Source organism: Cetorhinus maximus, chromosome 12 (assembly GCF_964194155.1).
Source record: "Cetorhinus maximus chromosome 12, sCetMax3.hap1.1, whole genome shotgun sequence".
NCBI lineage: Eukaryota > Metazoa > Chordata > Chondrichthyes > Lamniformes > Cetorhinidae > Cetorhinus > Cetorhinus maximus.
In genome coordinates, this window is record NC_135890.1 from 107,653,116 (window position 1) to 107,670,296 (window position 17,181).

General features: G+C 45.3%; 1 protein-coding gene and 1 long non-coding RNA gene across 5 annotated transcripts in view; both read right to left on the reverse strand.

Moving 5' to 3' along the window:
- Positions 1 to 291: 291 nt before the first annotated feature.
- Positions 292 to 17,181, reverse strand: part of LOC144687829 (uncharacterized) — a 701,476-nt gene continuing 684,586 nt past the window's right edge. Inside the window, exon 2 of the long non-coding RNA XR_013578217.1 lies at positions 292 to 4,965. This is a non-coding gene — a long non-coding RNA (uncharacterized LOC144687829). The remainder of the gene's footprint in view (positions 4,966 to 17,181) is intronic.
- The window catches only part of smtnb (smoothelin b), a 413,005-nt gene continuing 403,298 nt past the window's right edge, over positions 7,475 to 17,181 (reverse strand). For all 4 annotated transcript variants that reach the window (XM_078554317.1, XM_078554318.1, XM_078554316.1 and 1 more), the window contains one exon: positions 7,475 to 8,111. Coding sequence is in view for 2 of the 4 variants with exons in the window: in XM_078554318.1 (XP_078410444.1) it covers positions 7,985 to 8,111 (127 nt within the window). In the remaining 2 variants the exon portion in view is untranslated. The remainder of the gene's footprint in view (positions 8,112 to 17,181) is intronic.

Consider the following 17,181-nt stretch of genomic DNA (forward strand, 5'->3'; position numbering starts at 1 on the left):
AAAAAGGCTATCAGCTCATTTAGCTGCTGCTTATGGAAACTTATTGTGTGCAAACTGGCTGCTGTGTTTGCCTCTATAAGTGACATGTTTTCAAAAACAATTCATAAAATACATTAGAATTGGCCCAAGGATATAAGGTGTTATTTAACTGCAAGGTTTTTTTCCCCTAATGTTTGTATCATTAAAGTAGGTAGTTAGGAGAGGTCAGCTATGGAGGAACATTAACAAAGGCATCTAAAGATGAAGGAAAATGAAACAACTTGAAATGGTAATTCAGCAAAACCAAGACAATTTTGTTTGTAAATATAATTTTATTTTGTGTTTTAGCGTATATCTGTATATACTGTGTAAAATAGACAAGTTACAAAATGCATACTGAAATATATTGACTGTATTACAATGGTGTAAAGGGCTGAAAAAGACATAATACACAACACTGAAGGTAAAGCCAGGCCTATTGGACACATAGCTCAACGTAGTGCAAGCAGGAATACAGTCATGTTGTGAACTCTTTAAAATAAAAAAAGCTAACATAATTTACATTTAAGTTAAGGAAAACTCAAAAAAGAGGAAAGAGTTATGTGCACCTGCTCCACAAATTACATAGGAACCTGACTTCAAGTTTTGTCTAAAGCAATGTGTGTTTGTGTCATTATGTCTGCATGTGCACTGCAGGGACACAAGTGAGGCCTTAAATTGAGCTTATCACCATCATTTAGTAAATCAGCTCTTCTGAAGTAGTGCAAGCCTGGGTTTTGTCACTGATGACCAACTATCATAAGTAAGTGAACAGAAATGGTCTGAAATTGAATCTTCATATAAATTTGTTTGTCCGGATCATAAGCACTGATTCAATATGGGAGAATGCAGTGGGTAATAATGTATCAGTATCTAACCCATGTTATACTTCATGTGATAAGGTTTGGACCAGTTGCAAAAAAATGGAATATGACCACCTCCAACTCTAGCATTTCCTCGCATTGATGAGCAAGAGGTATTTAAAAGTAACAAAAAAAAAATCAAAATTATCTTCCTGTTGGTGGTTTGTCAGGGATGGCCAAACACACCACTGATGCAGTTCCAAAGAAAATTTCCTATAACCTATATTCATTAAATAAAGTTTCATTGCTTTTGTATTACTTTTTCATTTGTTCAGTTTGTATTGTATGTTGGGGCAGCCAGAAATAATGGGATATTATTATTACCTTAAAAGTTACAGGAGTAGAATGACTAACTAAATCCCTGCCTGAAGTGAATGGGTGAGATTAGTGTAGTCAGTATACAGGCTTGCCTGTAAGTTAGACATTTCAGCAGCTAAACAATTTCTGAGAACATTAGGTTAGTGAACAACTTTCAAGCAAATGTTAACCAGCATTACAAAATGGAATGGGTCCATGATCCAAGAACATTGAATATCAGGGTACACTGAAAGTAATTATGTAGTAATGGGGCAGTGCAAATGTTTCTTGTACATTTCAAAAACCCTTAGGGTTTTTTAAAAAACAAACTAATGAAGAACTATTGGAACAAGTTCTAAAATTAGTCATGCAGTAGAGCAGGTATTGTACCCTTTTTTCAGAACACAGTGTGTAAATTTGCAGCCAGTTTGTGAATATGCAACTCTGCGCCATGAATTTACATGCTGCTTCCAGAAAGTCAGGGCCTAGAACACTTTCTCCTTCACGCACTTCAGATACGTTAGTGACTTCTGACAAGGTCGTCTTCCTCCTTACATCAATGACTATCCTCCATGTACCGATGAGCTAAAATCCATGGTTTCAAAAAGGAGTACCTTTAAATTGCATCAGTGTCATTAACAGTGGCACAGATGTAATTGAACAATCAGCCAAAACTCATCTGACACCAATGACAGAGTAACCTTCAAAACTTATATTCTAAATTTCCAAATTTCTATTTAATCCCAGGGTTGGTACCAGGCTCCTCTTCTAACCTGTTCAGCACCATCAACAGAATGTAGGTGTCACTGTCTAGATGTTAAATGCACATGGCTACCACTGAAAAGGCATTAGCAAGGTTATGCATCTGGTGCAATTATAAAAGAAATTGTAGGGTCCAAGTTCTTGCTGAATTGCAAAAGTTCCCAAAAACTAATATAGCAGCTACAAAACTATTTTTAAACTAGGAGAGGAAAAATGAAGAACTATAAGATTTATAAATCTGAAATACAAACAGAAAATGCACAACGGACCAGTTAGCATCTGAAAAAAACAAAAAACAGAATGGTCACATCTGAACCGTTGAAAAATACACCCAAAATTTTCTCAGTTCTGTTTTTGAGATGTCAATCAACTTGTATTTTTCTAGCATTACTACTTTTACTTCAAAGCAGCCTGTCAAAAACTCCCTTAAAAGAGGTGGCTTTCAGCCGGAGTTAAGCCAAACATTAAAGACATTTTTAGAGTAAAATTTGGGACCTTGTGACAGCAGCACCCTGCTGAGGTAGGTCGGTGACTGCAAGGGCACCTCGCTGGGCTCTACAACAGTGCAGAAGTAAACAAAATCTAGCGTGGCAGGTGTATAGGGATAGAGGGCAAAACCATCTGCTGGTTTGGATGTGTCCGCCATTGCGGCCTTTAATGCTCACTGCCACTTCAATGGGGCTCTGGCTACAATGAATCCCAGCCTGCCACAGGGAAGCCATTTCCATTGTGCTGGCAACCTCTGCACAAGATGAGGGGCCACTCCACCAGCAGCAAAATGCTGGCAAGGTTGCAAAACCACCCCTAATTGGGGCCTGAACAAGTGTGATTGGCTGCCTGCCTTGGTGGAGTAGCAACAGGACTGATTTCCAACCTGTCCCTGGCAAAGTTCCCTGGTGGTGGGAATGTTTCTGGGAGCCATCCCCACACAGCTCCCCCATATTTTCTTCTACCATCAAGCCCACCATCCTGGGGCTGGAAAAATTCAGTCCCATGCGTGTCACTCACCTTCTATAAAATAGGTGATAGGTGAAGTCTATGGTTTTCATGCCTTTCTAAGCCAACTTTCTTAATTTCCCTAAGGATTGAACCCTGCAGGCGGGTGTCATACATCAATTTAAATACTATTTTAATTAGCAGCATCCTGAAAGTGAGAAGCAGCTGGGCTGTCCTCTTGTGTGGTTGTATCACAATGTCCTCTTAGCATGCTAAAATAGATGCAATTTGCTCTGATGGTGGGTTACAAAATCCACAGAACTCTAGGCAATTTGGATCTAAAATGCTTACAGGAGAGCCATGTGCCTGTAAAAGTACGTTGTGATAGAGTAATGGATGAAACTATTGGGCAGAATTTAATACCCTCGACTTTGGCAAGTTTGGTGGCAAGGGAGCATTTAATCAGGTATGAGGGTGGCAGGTGGGGTCTCCGCCACCTTCCTGCCTCTGCCCACTTAACGGCCTCATCCCACAATTGCTTGTATTCACCCAGCGCTGCTGGGGAACTTGTCATGTGGGAAGCCTGAAAAACAAACCTTGTCTGGGTTGCTCGTGGCCTTCTGTGGGTGGGGGGGGGTCCCCAAATCGAGGGAGCCGGCCTTGGGAAGGTGGTGGGGTGGTGAGGGTGGCAGAAAGAGAAAGGCCGCTCAGAGCCACCTGGCTGCCCTTGTTGCCTGCCTCCTTTCCCCCCTCCCCCATGACCCCCCAACCTGTGATCCCCCTCCTGCCAACACCCACCTGTGGCCTGGGTCCCTCAGTGATCCTGGGCCTCAGATGGGTGCATTACCAACAGCAGCCTCCGCTCCACCAGTGGTGGTGGCGAGCAATGAAAAGCTGTCAGCCTCTGATAAGCTGGCAACTCTCAGTGTGCAGGCGCCCCAGCTCCAGGGTCCTTGGTCCCAGGGAAGGTTTACTGCTGCCCAGACAAATGCCCAAGAGGCACTTAATGCGGCGGGCCTTCCTGAAAACAGGTGATGCAGAGCTCTTGCCAGTGGGCGGGACCCCTGTCGCCTACATTAAATTGTGCTCATTACTGCAGGATGGTTAGCAGATGTCAGATGAGATGAAGTTGGTCAAAGCTAACAGCTCTTCCTCCCAACCCCAAAGTCTGTATATAACAACTGGTTTCTGAGCCAAGAATTTCACCATCTCGAGTACAAGGAGGATAGAGAATCCACATTTCCAAAAACAATTGTTAAAACTAATTTTAAAAAATTGTGGCAAGTTTAATGCTAACTTTAATAAGTGAACACTAGAATAATATATACAGATACACACATGCACGAGTGGCAGTTTTCTTCATACAGGTTACATTTAGAAACATTGCACTTTTTCTTGAAATGTGTCACTAAGTGCTATACTAATACAGTAATTATGCATGTGGTCAGTTTGCCCTGCATAGACTATTCAAAAACACACACACACACAATATCCTTGGCAGGGAGTAACACACTGAACAGTTTTCAAGTAATTTTAAATGAAGAGCCTGTGCAGTTTGTGCTTGTATTAATAGTGCTAGAGATGTGAACCCACTGCAACGGTGCACCAGAAATCTTAACTAGATATGTGATGTGTACGAGTATATTTATTTAGTTATGATGTGATGTTGTTCTCTGGTTAGTTAAATGCCATGAATAATGAGCATACCACAGGGTATAATTTTCTCTTTTTGTTAATGTAATGTAATTGAAAAAGTTACTTTGAGTATAAAGCACTTTGTACATACCCCCACTTTCATGGCAGCATTGGCAAACCGAGGGAAATATACTCATGTTCTAAAAAGCATCAGTGTATAACAACCTAAGTGACTGAGTAACAACATAAAATGCTTGTTGTATCTTCAAGCATATACATTTCTAACATCAGTTATTATGGCTACAGTGGACATCATAAATTTTCTCCATCTGTCTCTTTGGGAAAGCACAAAATATGTTTCATACAAATTTAGAGATTAATGTTTTGAATTCTGATGAAAGGTCATTGATCTGAAACGTTAACTCTGTTTCTCTTTCCACAGATGTTGCCAGACCTGTTTCCAGCATTTTCTGTTTTTATTACGTATTAATGTTTTGGATGTCGCCTTTGTCAGAACTCTTTGAGGCATTGACTGCTGCACAGTCAGTGCTTTGTGTTTTTATTTCCATTTTGAAGTATTTGCAGTTCTTTATCTTTTGAAGAAAATATATTTCTTCAAATCAATGTACTCTTCCTTCTTTATAACAGAAACTTGAAAAGACTCTCAACCAAAATACCCTGCTCACTTATATAATTTAATATTAACTAATGATCCGGTCTGATAGGGGATTTATTGATGTATTTTCCAAAATAATTTGCATGATCGCACCTGGTAGTTCTCAAACATTTCTAAACAGCATTGCAGGATTGTTGAGACATCTTTTAGTTGTCCTGCACTAGTCAAGATGCTCTGGGTGTTAAACAGCAGCAGCAAAGTGCAGGACTCCCAAGCCATCAAAATCAGCAAATTTGCTTGTTCTACAACACACCAGTCTCCCACCTCAAGCACTAACCTTCAATGTATTACCTTGAGAAATGAGTTGTAAACCTTTGTATTTTTCAATATGCACTGGAAGTATTTTCTTGCTGCCAGTTCATAAACATCACTATCTTAGTAGTGGTGTCTGTCAACAAGTTGCTAAGAGCTGATCTGCAACTTCCATCAAATCAATAGGATAGTAATGTGGAAAGGGAAAAAGCACATAATTCAGGAATAGAGCCAGAAAGACAGTGAAAAAATTTATTAGGAGTGGAATTTGAGAATTTTTCTTGATCTTTTACTGTAAATGTGGCAGACCATCAGGAATCCCCAAGAAATGGTGTAATTGGTTGTTAATATTGTTTCTCTGGTGTTTCAACCAAAGTTATGGTGGGAGATCAAGAATTTCCTCCCTGTGAAGCAAATTGGCTAGGAATTCCAACACTTTTGGGTTTGGAAGATTTGGTGTGGGTACAAGTGATGACCCAACTTGTAACTGTGTGCAGTTCTATAGAATCCTCCTGCCTGACACCTGTTCTACTTTACTTGAAGCCTGAAAAAGACTTCTCTTCTCCATTTCTTATTGTCCCTTGCTGAACACAGCAGTAATATATGAATCACAGTGATTGCTGTCATTGAGTACAACATGATACATTTACCTCACCATTCTTCACAACTGATAACACTTTACTATTCTGCTTTAAGTGTAGCAATTGAGAAGGAAATTCTCAGCTTTCAGCACACTCTACCACATCTTATGGACAGGTCAATGTAGGTCACATTCAATGTTTTGAGAAAACTTATAGTTGCAAGGTTTGGAACTAAGATGCATAAGTATGTATTTTATTTGAAAAAAAGCTTCCCTCTATTCTTCTCTTCTTCTGAAGGTAGAGACTTATTGGGGTACAATTCCATGGTCACTGGCAGCACTCATCTACCTCCCCTAGTGACACTTCTTGATGAAAGAAACTGCCAACACTCATGCCAAGTAACCACTACAGCAAAGTGTAATTCTTTCCATCCCCACACTTGAAAGTTTTCCAACAGCAGTCATTAGCTAGTCATCAGGAACGGCAACACAGCCTGACTTTCCTCATCTTTAGCCTGGGATGCTAAAACCAACTGTAGCACTCCCAACTGAAGCTCCAGCTGTAATTAGCTAACTCAGAATACACAGAAAACTAAATTGTATACTGATAGTTCCAAAGCAGCACTGCTTAATATGATTGAGGCCAATAACTTAAGAATATGAATCACATAGTGAAAGAATGTGACTGGCTCTCTGGATCAATAAATTCCATAGATGGACACACACTTGTTACACTTTGCTTGAATGTACAGAAAGCTGTTCTTTTACGCTTTGCAGCAAGCCAGCATCCGTACCCTGGTGTCTGTATATTTTATATTCTCTCAGAGACCCAGGCATGAGGACAGCTATATTATTAGAATATCTATTAAAATTAACCATTATTTTGATTGCTACAAGGAATGCCATCTCTTTTTATTACAACTAAATGATGCACATACTTCCTTTGGTCTCACCAATGCACAATTTGTTTTCGTAGATGTGAACCATAAAAAATATAACCTGAAAACAAATTCCAATTGTACAATTTAGAAATAACCCCGACAACAAATCGACCAGATTCTATGGCATGCTACCCGAATCTGGACCAGGGGAGGTGAAGGGCGGGGGAGAGCAAGAGGGGGAGGGGGAGGAGGGAGAGAGGGGGAGGAGAGACAGAGGGGGGGAAGGGGAGCAGAGAGAGGGGGAGGGGGAGCAGGGAGAGAGGGGGAGGGGGAGCAGAGAGAGGGGGCAGGGGGAGTAGAGATAGAGAGGGGGAGGGAGAGGGAGAGGCGGGAGAGGGAGGAGAGGCCAGAAAGGGGGCGAGGGGGGCGAGAGAGAGAGGGGGGAGAAAGAGGGGGGGGTGCGAGAGATAGAGGGGAGGGCGAGAGCGGGGAGGCAAGAGAGAGAGAGAGCGCGAGAGAGAGAGAGTGAGAGAGGGGCGAGAGAGAGAGCAAGAGAGGGGGCAAGAGAGAGTGAGAGAGGGGACAAGAGAGAGGGGGGCGAGAGAGAGGGAGAGAAAAATACTGGTGTGTTGCATCAAAATTCCAAATCAAGATCTACAATCATTAGATTTGCTTGATTATGCCCAAGTTTTCTTTCCCTTATTTTAAAAGTTGTTGTGTGGCCTCAGGACCTTAACTCAGTGCTGTAATATGCCTATCTCTTTGCAAATATGTATGTGGATAAATATATAATATAAAAGGCTCTCAGTATATTTATAAGCTGATTTTTTACTGATTTGGAAATAGAAATGGTCATGTACTATGATTCTACAATATACACTAAGTAGACAATTCATTACCCTGACATCTCCATCCTGTCTTGATGCATAAAGAAAATCAAACTCCCAAAGCGCAAATGCAGCCCACAGTGACTCACATATATATATGTTTTCTGACAACTGTCTCAAAACACAAGCATGCTGTGGATTGATTTTTGTTTAAAACAGAAAGACAAGACATTTTGGCTTCCATCTCCCAAGTCTGGTTACTCGTACCTCCGCAGATGATTATACAGGGACTGTACATAAGTGAAGACGCACTTGGGATCAGGTCTTTTGCCCATTATCATCATATCCTCTACCTCAATCAGGGGATCACAGGAAGCTATCTGTCTGCAATGAGAAAATATAGATAAAGCAGATTACGTCAAAATAACGCTTTGAACTATAAAATGCTGTGAAATTAATACTTAAAAAATAATTTTCTTTATTCTCTCTTGTGCCATACACTATCTTTCATCCCATTTGGTGGGTGGACCTTTACCAATGTCGGAATGTTAGAGTATTAAATGGAGAGCAATGATGCTCTCGGAGAATCCTCATCCACTTTGTTATTCTTAATAATAGAGGAAGGAGAAAAGATATAGACACTGACCTGGTAGAAATCACTGGAGCAAGACAAAATATATTTTAAAATCTCAGTTCACTATAATCTTTCCGAGGATTGTCACCTTGCTGTGGTGGAGAGGCTTGCATGCGCCAATGAACCCAAGAGCAGTGCCGTCTGAAGCTTATTTATTTCGAGAGGACTAAAATATAAAAGCAGGGATGTGCTGCTGAGGCTTTATAAGGCTCTGGTCAGACCACATTTAGAATATTGTGAGCAATTTTGGGCCCCGTATCTCAGAAAGGATGTTCTGGCCCTGGAGAGGGTCCAGAGGAGGTTCACGAGAACGATCCCAAGAATGAAAGGCTTAACATATGAGGAACGTTTGAGGACTCTGGGTCTATACTCAATCGAGTTTAGAAGGATGAGGGGGGATCTGATTGAAACTTACAGAATACTGAAAGGCCTGGATAGAGTGGATGTGGAGAAGATGTTTCCATTAGTAGGAAAGACTACGACCCGAGGGCACAGCCTAAGGGTAAAGGGAAGACCTTTTAGAACAGAGGTGAGGAGAAACTTCTTTATCCAGAGAGTGGTGAATCTATGGAATTCATTGTCACAGAAGGCTGTGGAGGCCAGCTCATTGAGTGTATTTAAGACCGAGATAGATAGGTTCTTGATTGGTAAGGGGATCAAAGGTTACGGGGAGAAGGCGGGAGAATGGGGTTAAGAAACTTATTAGCCATGATTGAATGGCGGAGCAGACTCGATGGACCGAATGGCCTAATTTCGGCTCCTATGTCTTATGGTCTTACACTCCTGGTAGAGTGTCCCATGGTGGTAAGGTTGAGGGGGAAGTTCCAGACAAAGAACGATCCAAGAAATCCTCAATGGTAGCGCATGCAGAGTAGGGCTGTGGCCCCAACGGCTGCAAAGAGCAAGTGGCCCCAGTCGTCATAGTCCACCACGCCAGTGAATCCAGCCACCAACTATCAACACTGTGTGGAACCCGGCTACATACTGGAGTCCCCACGCTAAACTACACCACGCGCAGGCCTCCGTCAGGCAAAAAGCCCTGTGGCGATGGAGGGTCGGCGACAGGGGCAGGCTGTGATAACTGGAGGCCCCCAGCCAAGATTCTGCACACAGGCAGTGGATGTGTGACAGTCGTCAGGCACCTGTGTCGGGATAGGGGTGCCTGTAGGCAGTGCATCTGAGCAGTCCTCTTCATGATACCCTGAATGGGGAGGGGGCTAGAAAAGGTGCCCCAAAAATAGGCTGTCCCATTTCTCCAGGCTGGGAAACCGCATCCAGCAGGATCATCATCTCTGCGGTTGTCGGATGCCTGAAAACTGCTTCCCTTGGCTGGTTCTCTTCTCATGGCTCTCTGTTGGCCAATGCTCAGAGATTGGCCAAAGGGAAAGGTATAAGGATACACTCAAGGTCACCTTAAAGCACGGAAACATTAACACTACTGACTGGAAGGAGAATGCTGTCGATCGCTCGGCATGGCACCACCATGGTCCATCAAGACACAAGCCACATTGAGGCTCAGCGACTTGACAGCGAGGTGGAACGGTGGCATTAGAGGGAGCAGGAGGAAGCCAATCTGGGGCTGTGATTTCCACACCCTTGCACAACAAATGCTCCCACTGCAGAAGAACGTGTGGATCCAGAATTGGGCTCCTCAGTCATCTGAAGTCTCACCAAGCCTGATGGGCGGCATCCTCGATTCCGAGACACCACCAACAACCAGGGACATTGCTTTAGTTAGGGGGAGAAACTAGATATTTGGGACTCAGAATGAAAAAAAATTGGTTTAATGAAGCAGAGAAAGTAGAGAAATGTCACAAGGCACCTCATAGAGGTGTAAATCAAACAAAAATGGAAGCTTAGCCAAAGGAGCTGATATTAGGGTCTAGATCACTAAAGGGACAGCCACCAACAGTGTGTTCGCTAAGTAGTATTTTATGTGAAATATTTCATTAACTGCTAGTGCATAAATGACAGATTACTGGCAAAAGACTCAAGTTAGGAGCTCAAAATCCAGAATAATTAATGTCTACCATTCATTAGCACCATAAAAGGAAAATTGATTCCACATACAAAACCTTGTGGCAAATTTATTTACATTTACAATTCCAGCAAACAAAGTCAATTTAAGTAAAGAAATGCCAGACCAATGGATATTTCTGTCCAACATACACCACTTTTAGTGCATTCAGTTTTCCTGATGCTGAATAATAAGTGGGGAATGCTCTAATGAAATCTGTGGCCATTTCACTGGTTACCCTGCCATAACTGAAAAGGATGAAAAGCGGGTGCTTTTCCTTGCAAGATTCAGTGTTTATTGTTTTCATACTATCACCATTTTAGTTTGGATTCCTGATCCTCACAGAAGACGTGCAGGTCTTTGACTGGAATTTTCTGCTCCCATTGGTGGTGGGCTTCATGGCGGGTGGGGTGGGGTGGGAGAGAACTCAGCAGGAGGGGCAGAAATCGGTTTCATGCCAGCGACAAATCACAGTGGGATCATTAGATGGTGTCCGCCATGCCAGATTGTGAATCCTGCTGGAGGCCAACGTAAACCTGATTTGCATCCTGCTAATGGGATGCAAAGTAACGCCTGACAGGAATTATCCCTTCACATCAAATTTATCTCCCATGTCGGCGTGACTTACGACTGCCTTTAAAAGGTGTGCACCTGGCGGGCTGAACTTTGAGGGGGACTCGGAGGTGAGTGTACACAACATTACCCAGCGCTCACGGGGATCGCCCATAGGACATCATGGAAGAGGCACTGTGTATTCGGCGGGGAGGTACAGGCAAGTCGCTTTTTCCTGGCTGGCTTTCAGTGCGGTGTTGGGGCAAGGGCTCCAGTGTGGGTGGGGCTGGTGGGGGGGTGGCAAGGCAGCACAGACTGAAAGAAGTACACAGGGACATGCTGGGGAGTTGGTAGGGGAGTGTGGAGGGTGAGAGAAGCAGCCATGCACTTGGAAAAGCTTGTCAAAAGTGAGCATTCTTCCGCAGCTGAGACCGTTCAGCAGCAGCTCCATTGACATGTTTGGAGCCGGGTCTCTGAAGCATTTCTGTTCACTCAAGCAACTTAAAAATATAAACTTTCCACCCCTCGGGCACAGAACTGCAAATTAATGTGCCTTTTAGGGGGCTGCAGAACAATTCGACGACTAGGCAAGTTGTACAATCTTCTTGTGAAAGATGGCCATGGTGCAGTCATTGATGGAGGTACTCAGAGCCCCTTGCAATGTCTTCAATCCATTTTGGACCAGTATCTCTCATGGTTCAAGCTAACAGCGCATCCTTGCAGTACGTGTTAGGAGAACGCCTGTGCATTAGCTGAGAGCACAGCATATAGTCGAGTGGCTGAAGCTGCTGCCAATCGGTCAAGTGAAGTGGGGTGTAGGTGGGTGGGATTTTGGATAGCCATGAAGCACACTACACACTGGCCATCCAAGTGGTGTCCAGCACTCTCCGGCATGGGTGAAAGGGCCTTGAGGCTTAACCGGGAGAGGCCCTTAGGACACATGTGCTAACCCACATGTCTCTCTCTTTGATCCTGCAGGAGGGCAACATCAGGATCATGGAGCCTGGTGATCTAACGGTATGCCTCAAAGCTTACAGGGAGCAGAGGAGGAGAAGAAGAATGCAACGGAGTCACTTGACTTGCCAATGGGAGGAACGCCACCCTCAAAATGAAGGTGCAGCAGGGCCTCCTGCGCACGCAGCTGAGGATCCACAGCAAGCCATCACTCGAGGGTGTTTCGCTAGGCCCAGGGTCTATAGACGATGCACGTCATTCCTGCAGGTGACTGAGAACCAGCGTCGCTGAAGACTACACATGTCTAGAGAACTGGTCAGTCACATATGTCACCTGCTGCAGAATTTGGCGCCATGGGGACATGGAGAGCATCCACTGCCAGTGGCCGTGAAAGTGGCCATGGTGCTCAACTTTTATGTCAGTGGCTCCTTCCAGAGCTCAACAGGTGACCTGTGTGGGATCTCGCAAGTCTCCACGCACAAGTGCATCTAGAAGTTCACGGAGGTCATTTTTGCGAAGGCACAGAACTTTGTGCATTTCGACCGGTATCAGGCAAGCCAGGAAGCAAGAGCTCTGGGATTTGCACCGATCTCTGGTTTTTCACAGATGCAGGGTGCCATCGACTGCACTCACATGGTGTTTAGATCTCCATGGCAGCAAGTAGTCAACTAAGTCAACCACAAGGACTTCTACTCGCTGAATGTTCAGATGGTCTGCGACCACCACAAACGCATCCTAAAGGTCTGCACATGATTCCTAGGGAGCTTCCATGGCTCTTACATCCTCAGAAGGTGTCAGACCCCTGACATCTTCCAGGGTCCACAGAGGCTGCAGGGTTGGCTCCTTGGAGACAAGGGCTACCCACAGAGGATGTGGCTGATGAGGCCCATGTGGCAGCCTCAGGCTGCAGCAGAGAGATGGTATAACGACAGTCATGCTGGGCCCCAGACAAAACAATAGACATATTGAAATAAGGTTCCGTGCCTAGACAGGCACTGCAATACAGTTCCCAGAGGGCGTTGTGCATCATTGAACTTACTGCGCTACACAACCTGGCGCTGCAATGGGGGGAGGACCTGGCTGAGTAGGAGTCGGAAGAACTGCACATCTCCTCTGATAAGGAGGACATCAAAGGGGATGATGGTGATGAGGTCCTCGAAGGTGAGGATTCCGGCAATGAGGCCATCACACTGGTCAGATGAGGCAGGCGCACTCATGAGGCCCTAATAACCACAGGTTTCGTGAAAGATGATGACGAGATCTAGTGAGGACAGTCCTGACATCCTCACCGTGCATTTGTGACTCCTGTGTGGCTGACGGCAACTCACATATCCTCAGTGCTCAGGCTCATGTCATGGAGACACAGTGGAAGCCCTAATAGTTGCAAGATTCTAGGGGGATGATGACTACAAGCAGTGAGTACACTCCACAGAGGCGACGTGAAGATCTACGAATGCGACTCCTGTTTGGCTGAAGGCAGCTCGCTTGCGTTCTGTGATGAGGGTCATATCCTGGATCGCAGCTGCGAAACTTTAAGTGCACCTGATTGTTTGGCAGCCTTCATCACCTCCCCCGTTCAAGACCACACCGTCATCAGTTGCAGATGCTGAAGGGACGGGGGGCCAGCCCCACCGCAAAGGTGCTGAGAGCACACAGAAAATGATGGAACTTGGTGACGCTTGCCCACGATATTATGGCAGCAATGACAAGCACCATCGAGCTGCAGTCATCACTGATATGTCCAGTGAGCGTGAAGCCGGACCATCACTTTGCTCTGAAGGTTACAACACTGCATAGGGAAGAGGCCCTGGACTGAGCCACTTGCCTTTACCTTGTGTAGGAACCAAGGTTTCACAAGTGAATGACACGAACACTGCTCATCATAACAGAGCCATAGACAAGGAGACATTATTGGGAGTTTTTTTAAAATAGTGAACGTTATGTACAAGTGATTAATACCTGTGGCCACGCAATGCAATTACATCTTCTTAACCTATCGGGGACCTGGGTTGGAGAGTGTTGCATGCAGCAGTCCCCTATAATCGTAAAATGTGTAGGTTCACCGACTCCCAAGACACCTGCTCTTTTTGCGGTCTTGTGGAGTCCGTGGACCACGTGTATATAGGGTGTTGTAGGTTGCACTCCCTTTTTATTTATTTAAAAAACCTTTTTTTACTGTTTTGGTTGCACTTCAGTCCCACGCTCCTGATCTATGGACACCCGGTGGGAAGGGGGTCGGGAAGGAGGAGGACCTCCTCGTGAACCTGCTCCTGGGCTTGGCCAGGTTGGCCATTAACAAGTCCAGGCAGCGGGCGATCGAGGGGGGAGTCCCGCCCGATTGTTTGTCCCTCTTCTGCGGCTACGTTCGCGGCCGGATGTCCCTGGAAAGGGAGCACGCGGTGTCTGCCGGCACCATCGAGGCCTTCCGTGCCCGGTGGGCACCGCGGGGACTGGGGTGTTTTGTTGACCCCTTTAATCACATCTTAGTTTGATGTTTGTAAGGTTCCTTTAAAGTTTTTCCTTGATTTTACAGCTGACCTGACTTAGGGGCTGTGCTTGATTTCTCCCTTGTTATTGTGTTAATTTAGTTTATTGTTTTGACTCGAAAAGAGTTACATCTTCTTAACCTTCCTAACCCTGTCACTACATCTTGGTGCTCCCCGACATCCAGAGTGAAGGTGGAGGCAGCCTGCTGACTGCTACGCCCTGCTGTCCGTGATGACTTTGGCAGGTGTCCTCTGGAGGGTCGAAACCTGGAGGGCCCCGGCCAGCTTTGAGTATCCTGCTGTGGGCCAGGTGCATCCTCCTCGGCCTGTTGAGCTGGAGGTGATGGGCTCACAGAAAAAGGGGATCTGGATCAGCCGGACATTCCCCGATGGGTGGGAATGTCCTGGGTGGATGGCCCCTGAGTGTCGAGCTGCTTGTCCTCCTCCCTATGGGTGACCGAAGCCCCTGGCTGACTCCTTGAGGAGAAGGGGAAGCTGGAGTGAGATTGAGCTCCATCACGTTGACACTGTTGGAGGCCAATTATGGCATCAGCAATGGAGTTCAGCCTAAGCAGCAGTGCAGGACTGATGTCCTGGACCAAGGTCTCCATGGTGGCCACCATCATGCCAGTGTTGAGCTTGGTGGATCAGCATGGTGGCGCTATCACCTCAGACTGAAGGCAGACGGACTCCTCCATCGTCCCTTGCAATCTGAGGAGTGCATCAGACATCTCTCCCTGATGCTCCCATGATAGTTTTTAGAGCAAAAACAGATTGAGGACCAAGTCCAGAGGCTCATCATCTGACTTGGACTCAGCAGATTCCTTGCCTCCAGGGGTCATCTGAGTGCCGGAGACCTCGGATATCCCTGTCTCCAACTGCTGTAGAACAGATTGTGTGCTGCACACACCAGGTTGTGATCCCAAGGCTGCTCTACACCTAGGTCCCACCAACCTAGCTGGCGGAGGGTGTGGGTCAGCACTGTGACAGGTCTTCGAAGGTGCTGCCCTCAGGGTCATCTGAGGTGCTCTCAGCGCTGGAGTCGGGGTCAAGGTTGCCCGAGGTCAACGTGGTTGATATGCCTAGGAGAGAAAGTAGAGATTATTACTTCTTGGCAGCCGGGTTACACACAGAACATTGGACTCAGAGTAGCTTTGACAGAGGGATGATCTGGTGCAGGATACTCATGTGGATACCTGGCACTGACCTCACCATCACCGCAGGAATGGTCGACGTCCTCTCTGGCCAGCTGTAAAGCACAACTCTCTAACAGGGTGAGGAACCTGATGTCCAGTCTGGGACCTCTCCTGTTGATTGTGCGTGATCTTGTCTTGCATAAAGACAGATGGAGAGAGATGGGGAGAGTTTGTGCAAGGCACATGCCAGGCCAAATGAGAAAGGTGCCAGACGTGCATGTGTGCTGAGTGAAGTCATGGACAAGATGAGCAGGCAGTCTCCAGAGGAGATGAAGGCAGATGGAGATGTGAGGGTGTGTGTGAGAGAGTGAGTGGTGATGTCCCTTGAGCTCGCGGTGAGTGAGATGCCAGTGAATGTGTGATGGGCTTGCAAGCATGTGAGTTTAGAGTGATGCAGCACTGGATGGCCGACCTTCTTTGTGCATTGTTGGCACTGATCTCTACTGCCTCTGCCTCCTGAGCCAGAGTGGAAGTAATGAGAAGGCTCAGGAAATCTCAACTCTTATACAAATCTTTGATGCAGTACTTAGACCTAGTGGTTAATCTTCCAATTTTTGATAAGTTTTGGGGGTGAAAGTCAAATGGGTGTAGAAGGAAATACGAGTTAAGAATTTCAGTTTAGAGAATAAACAACTGCATTCAAGGTACTTTAATATCTTTAACGTAGCTGACTATTTAAGATTGAGTGTTGTTATCAGTATTCATGTTCTTCAATTTTTGTTTTATAAAATTCTTTTGAGTTAAACTGTGAATATTGTTGGTTCATTCTTTTAGTAAATACCTAGATTTTTGGATTTTCAAACAAAAAAAATGTTACAGGTCTCTATGAGGTCATAACAGTATTTCAGTATTTCTATAAAGAAATCTAATTTCCAGTGCACATGTTACAAATTGGTACAGATATAAAAAGAGAGTTAATTAATTCCTGCTGGTGTTCTGCTTTTCCCTGAGCAAAGGGACTGCGGAGTTGCCAATATACAGAAAAGTCCTTCAGCCTCCAGTTGGTCTTAGCACATGCACATTTAGAACAAATCACTATAGGGAATATCCAAGTGCTGGTCTACATGAACACGCCAAAGCTTCATCTTAGCAGCTAAGCATTATAATCATGTCCTAAATGCTAGAATTCTCAAAAACACTACAGAGGATCACCTTCTTCTTCTTCAGGTCTCTGCCCGAAGGCAGGTACTACCTACAGCGCCACGGCCTCTACCACAGGTAAGGCAAGGAGGGAGGTCCCAAATCCACCCCAGTCAGAACGAGGATCAAATCCTGTGCTGAAGACACTAGTCTGATCCACACCGGCCATCCAGCCAACCATTCCCCCCAAGGAGCCCAAGTTGCTGTGGCAACACGCACTTTTACATGGATGTTGTAGTCTGGAGCTATGATTAGTGATGGCAGAGGCTCTAATTTTCTTTCCATCACATGGCTGACCAGGAATCTCTCCCCTTCTTACTGCCTGCCATTGGCATATGTTGGAAGAAGTTGATATCAACCTGTTTGGCCATGCACCTTCCTTGGCCATGAGGTCCTGGAGTGGAGTTGAACCCAGAGCTTCTGGCTCAAAGGCAAGGGTAATACCCACTGCGCCACAAGACCTCCAAGGGGGTCA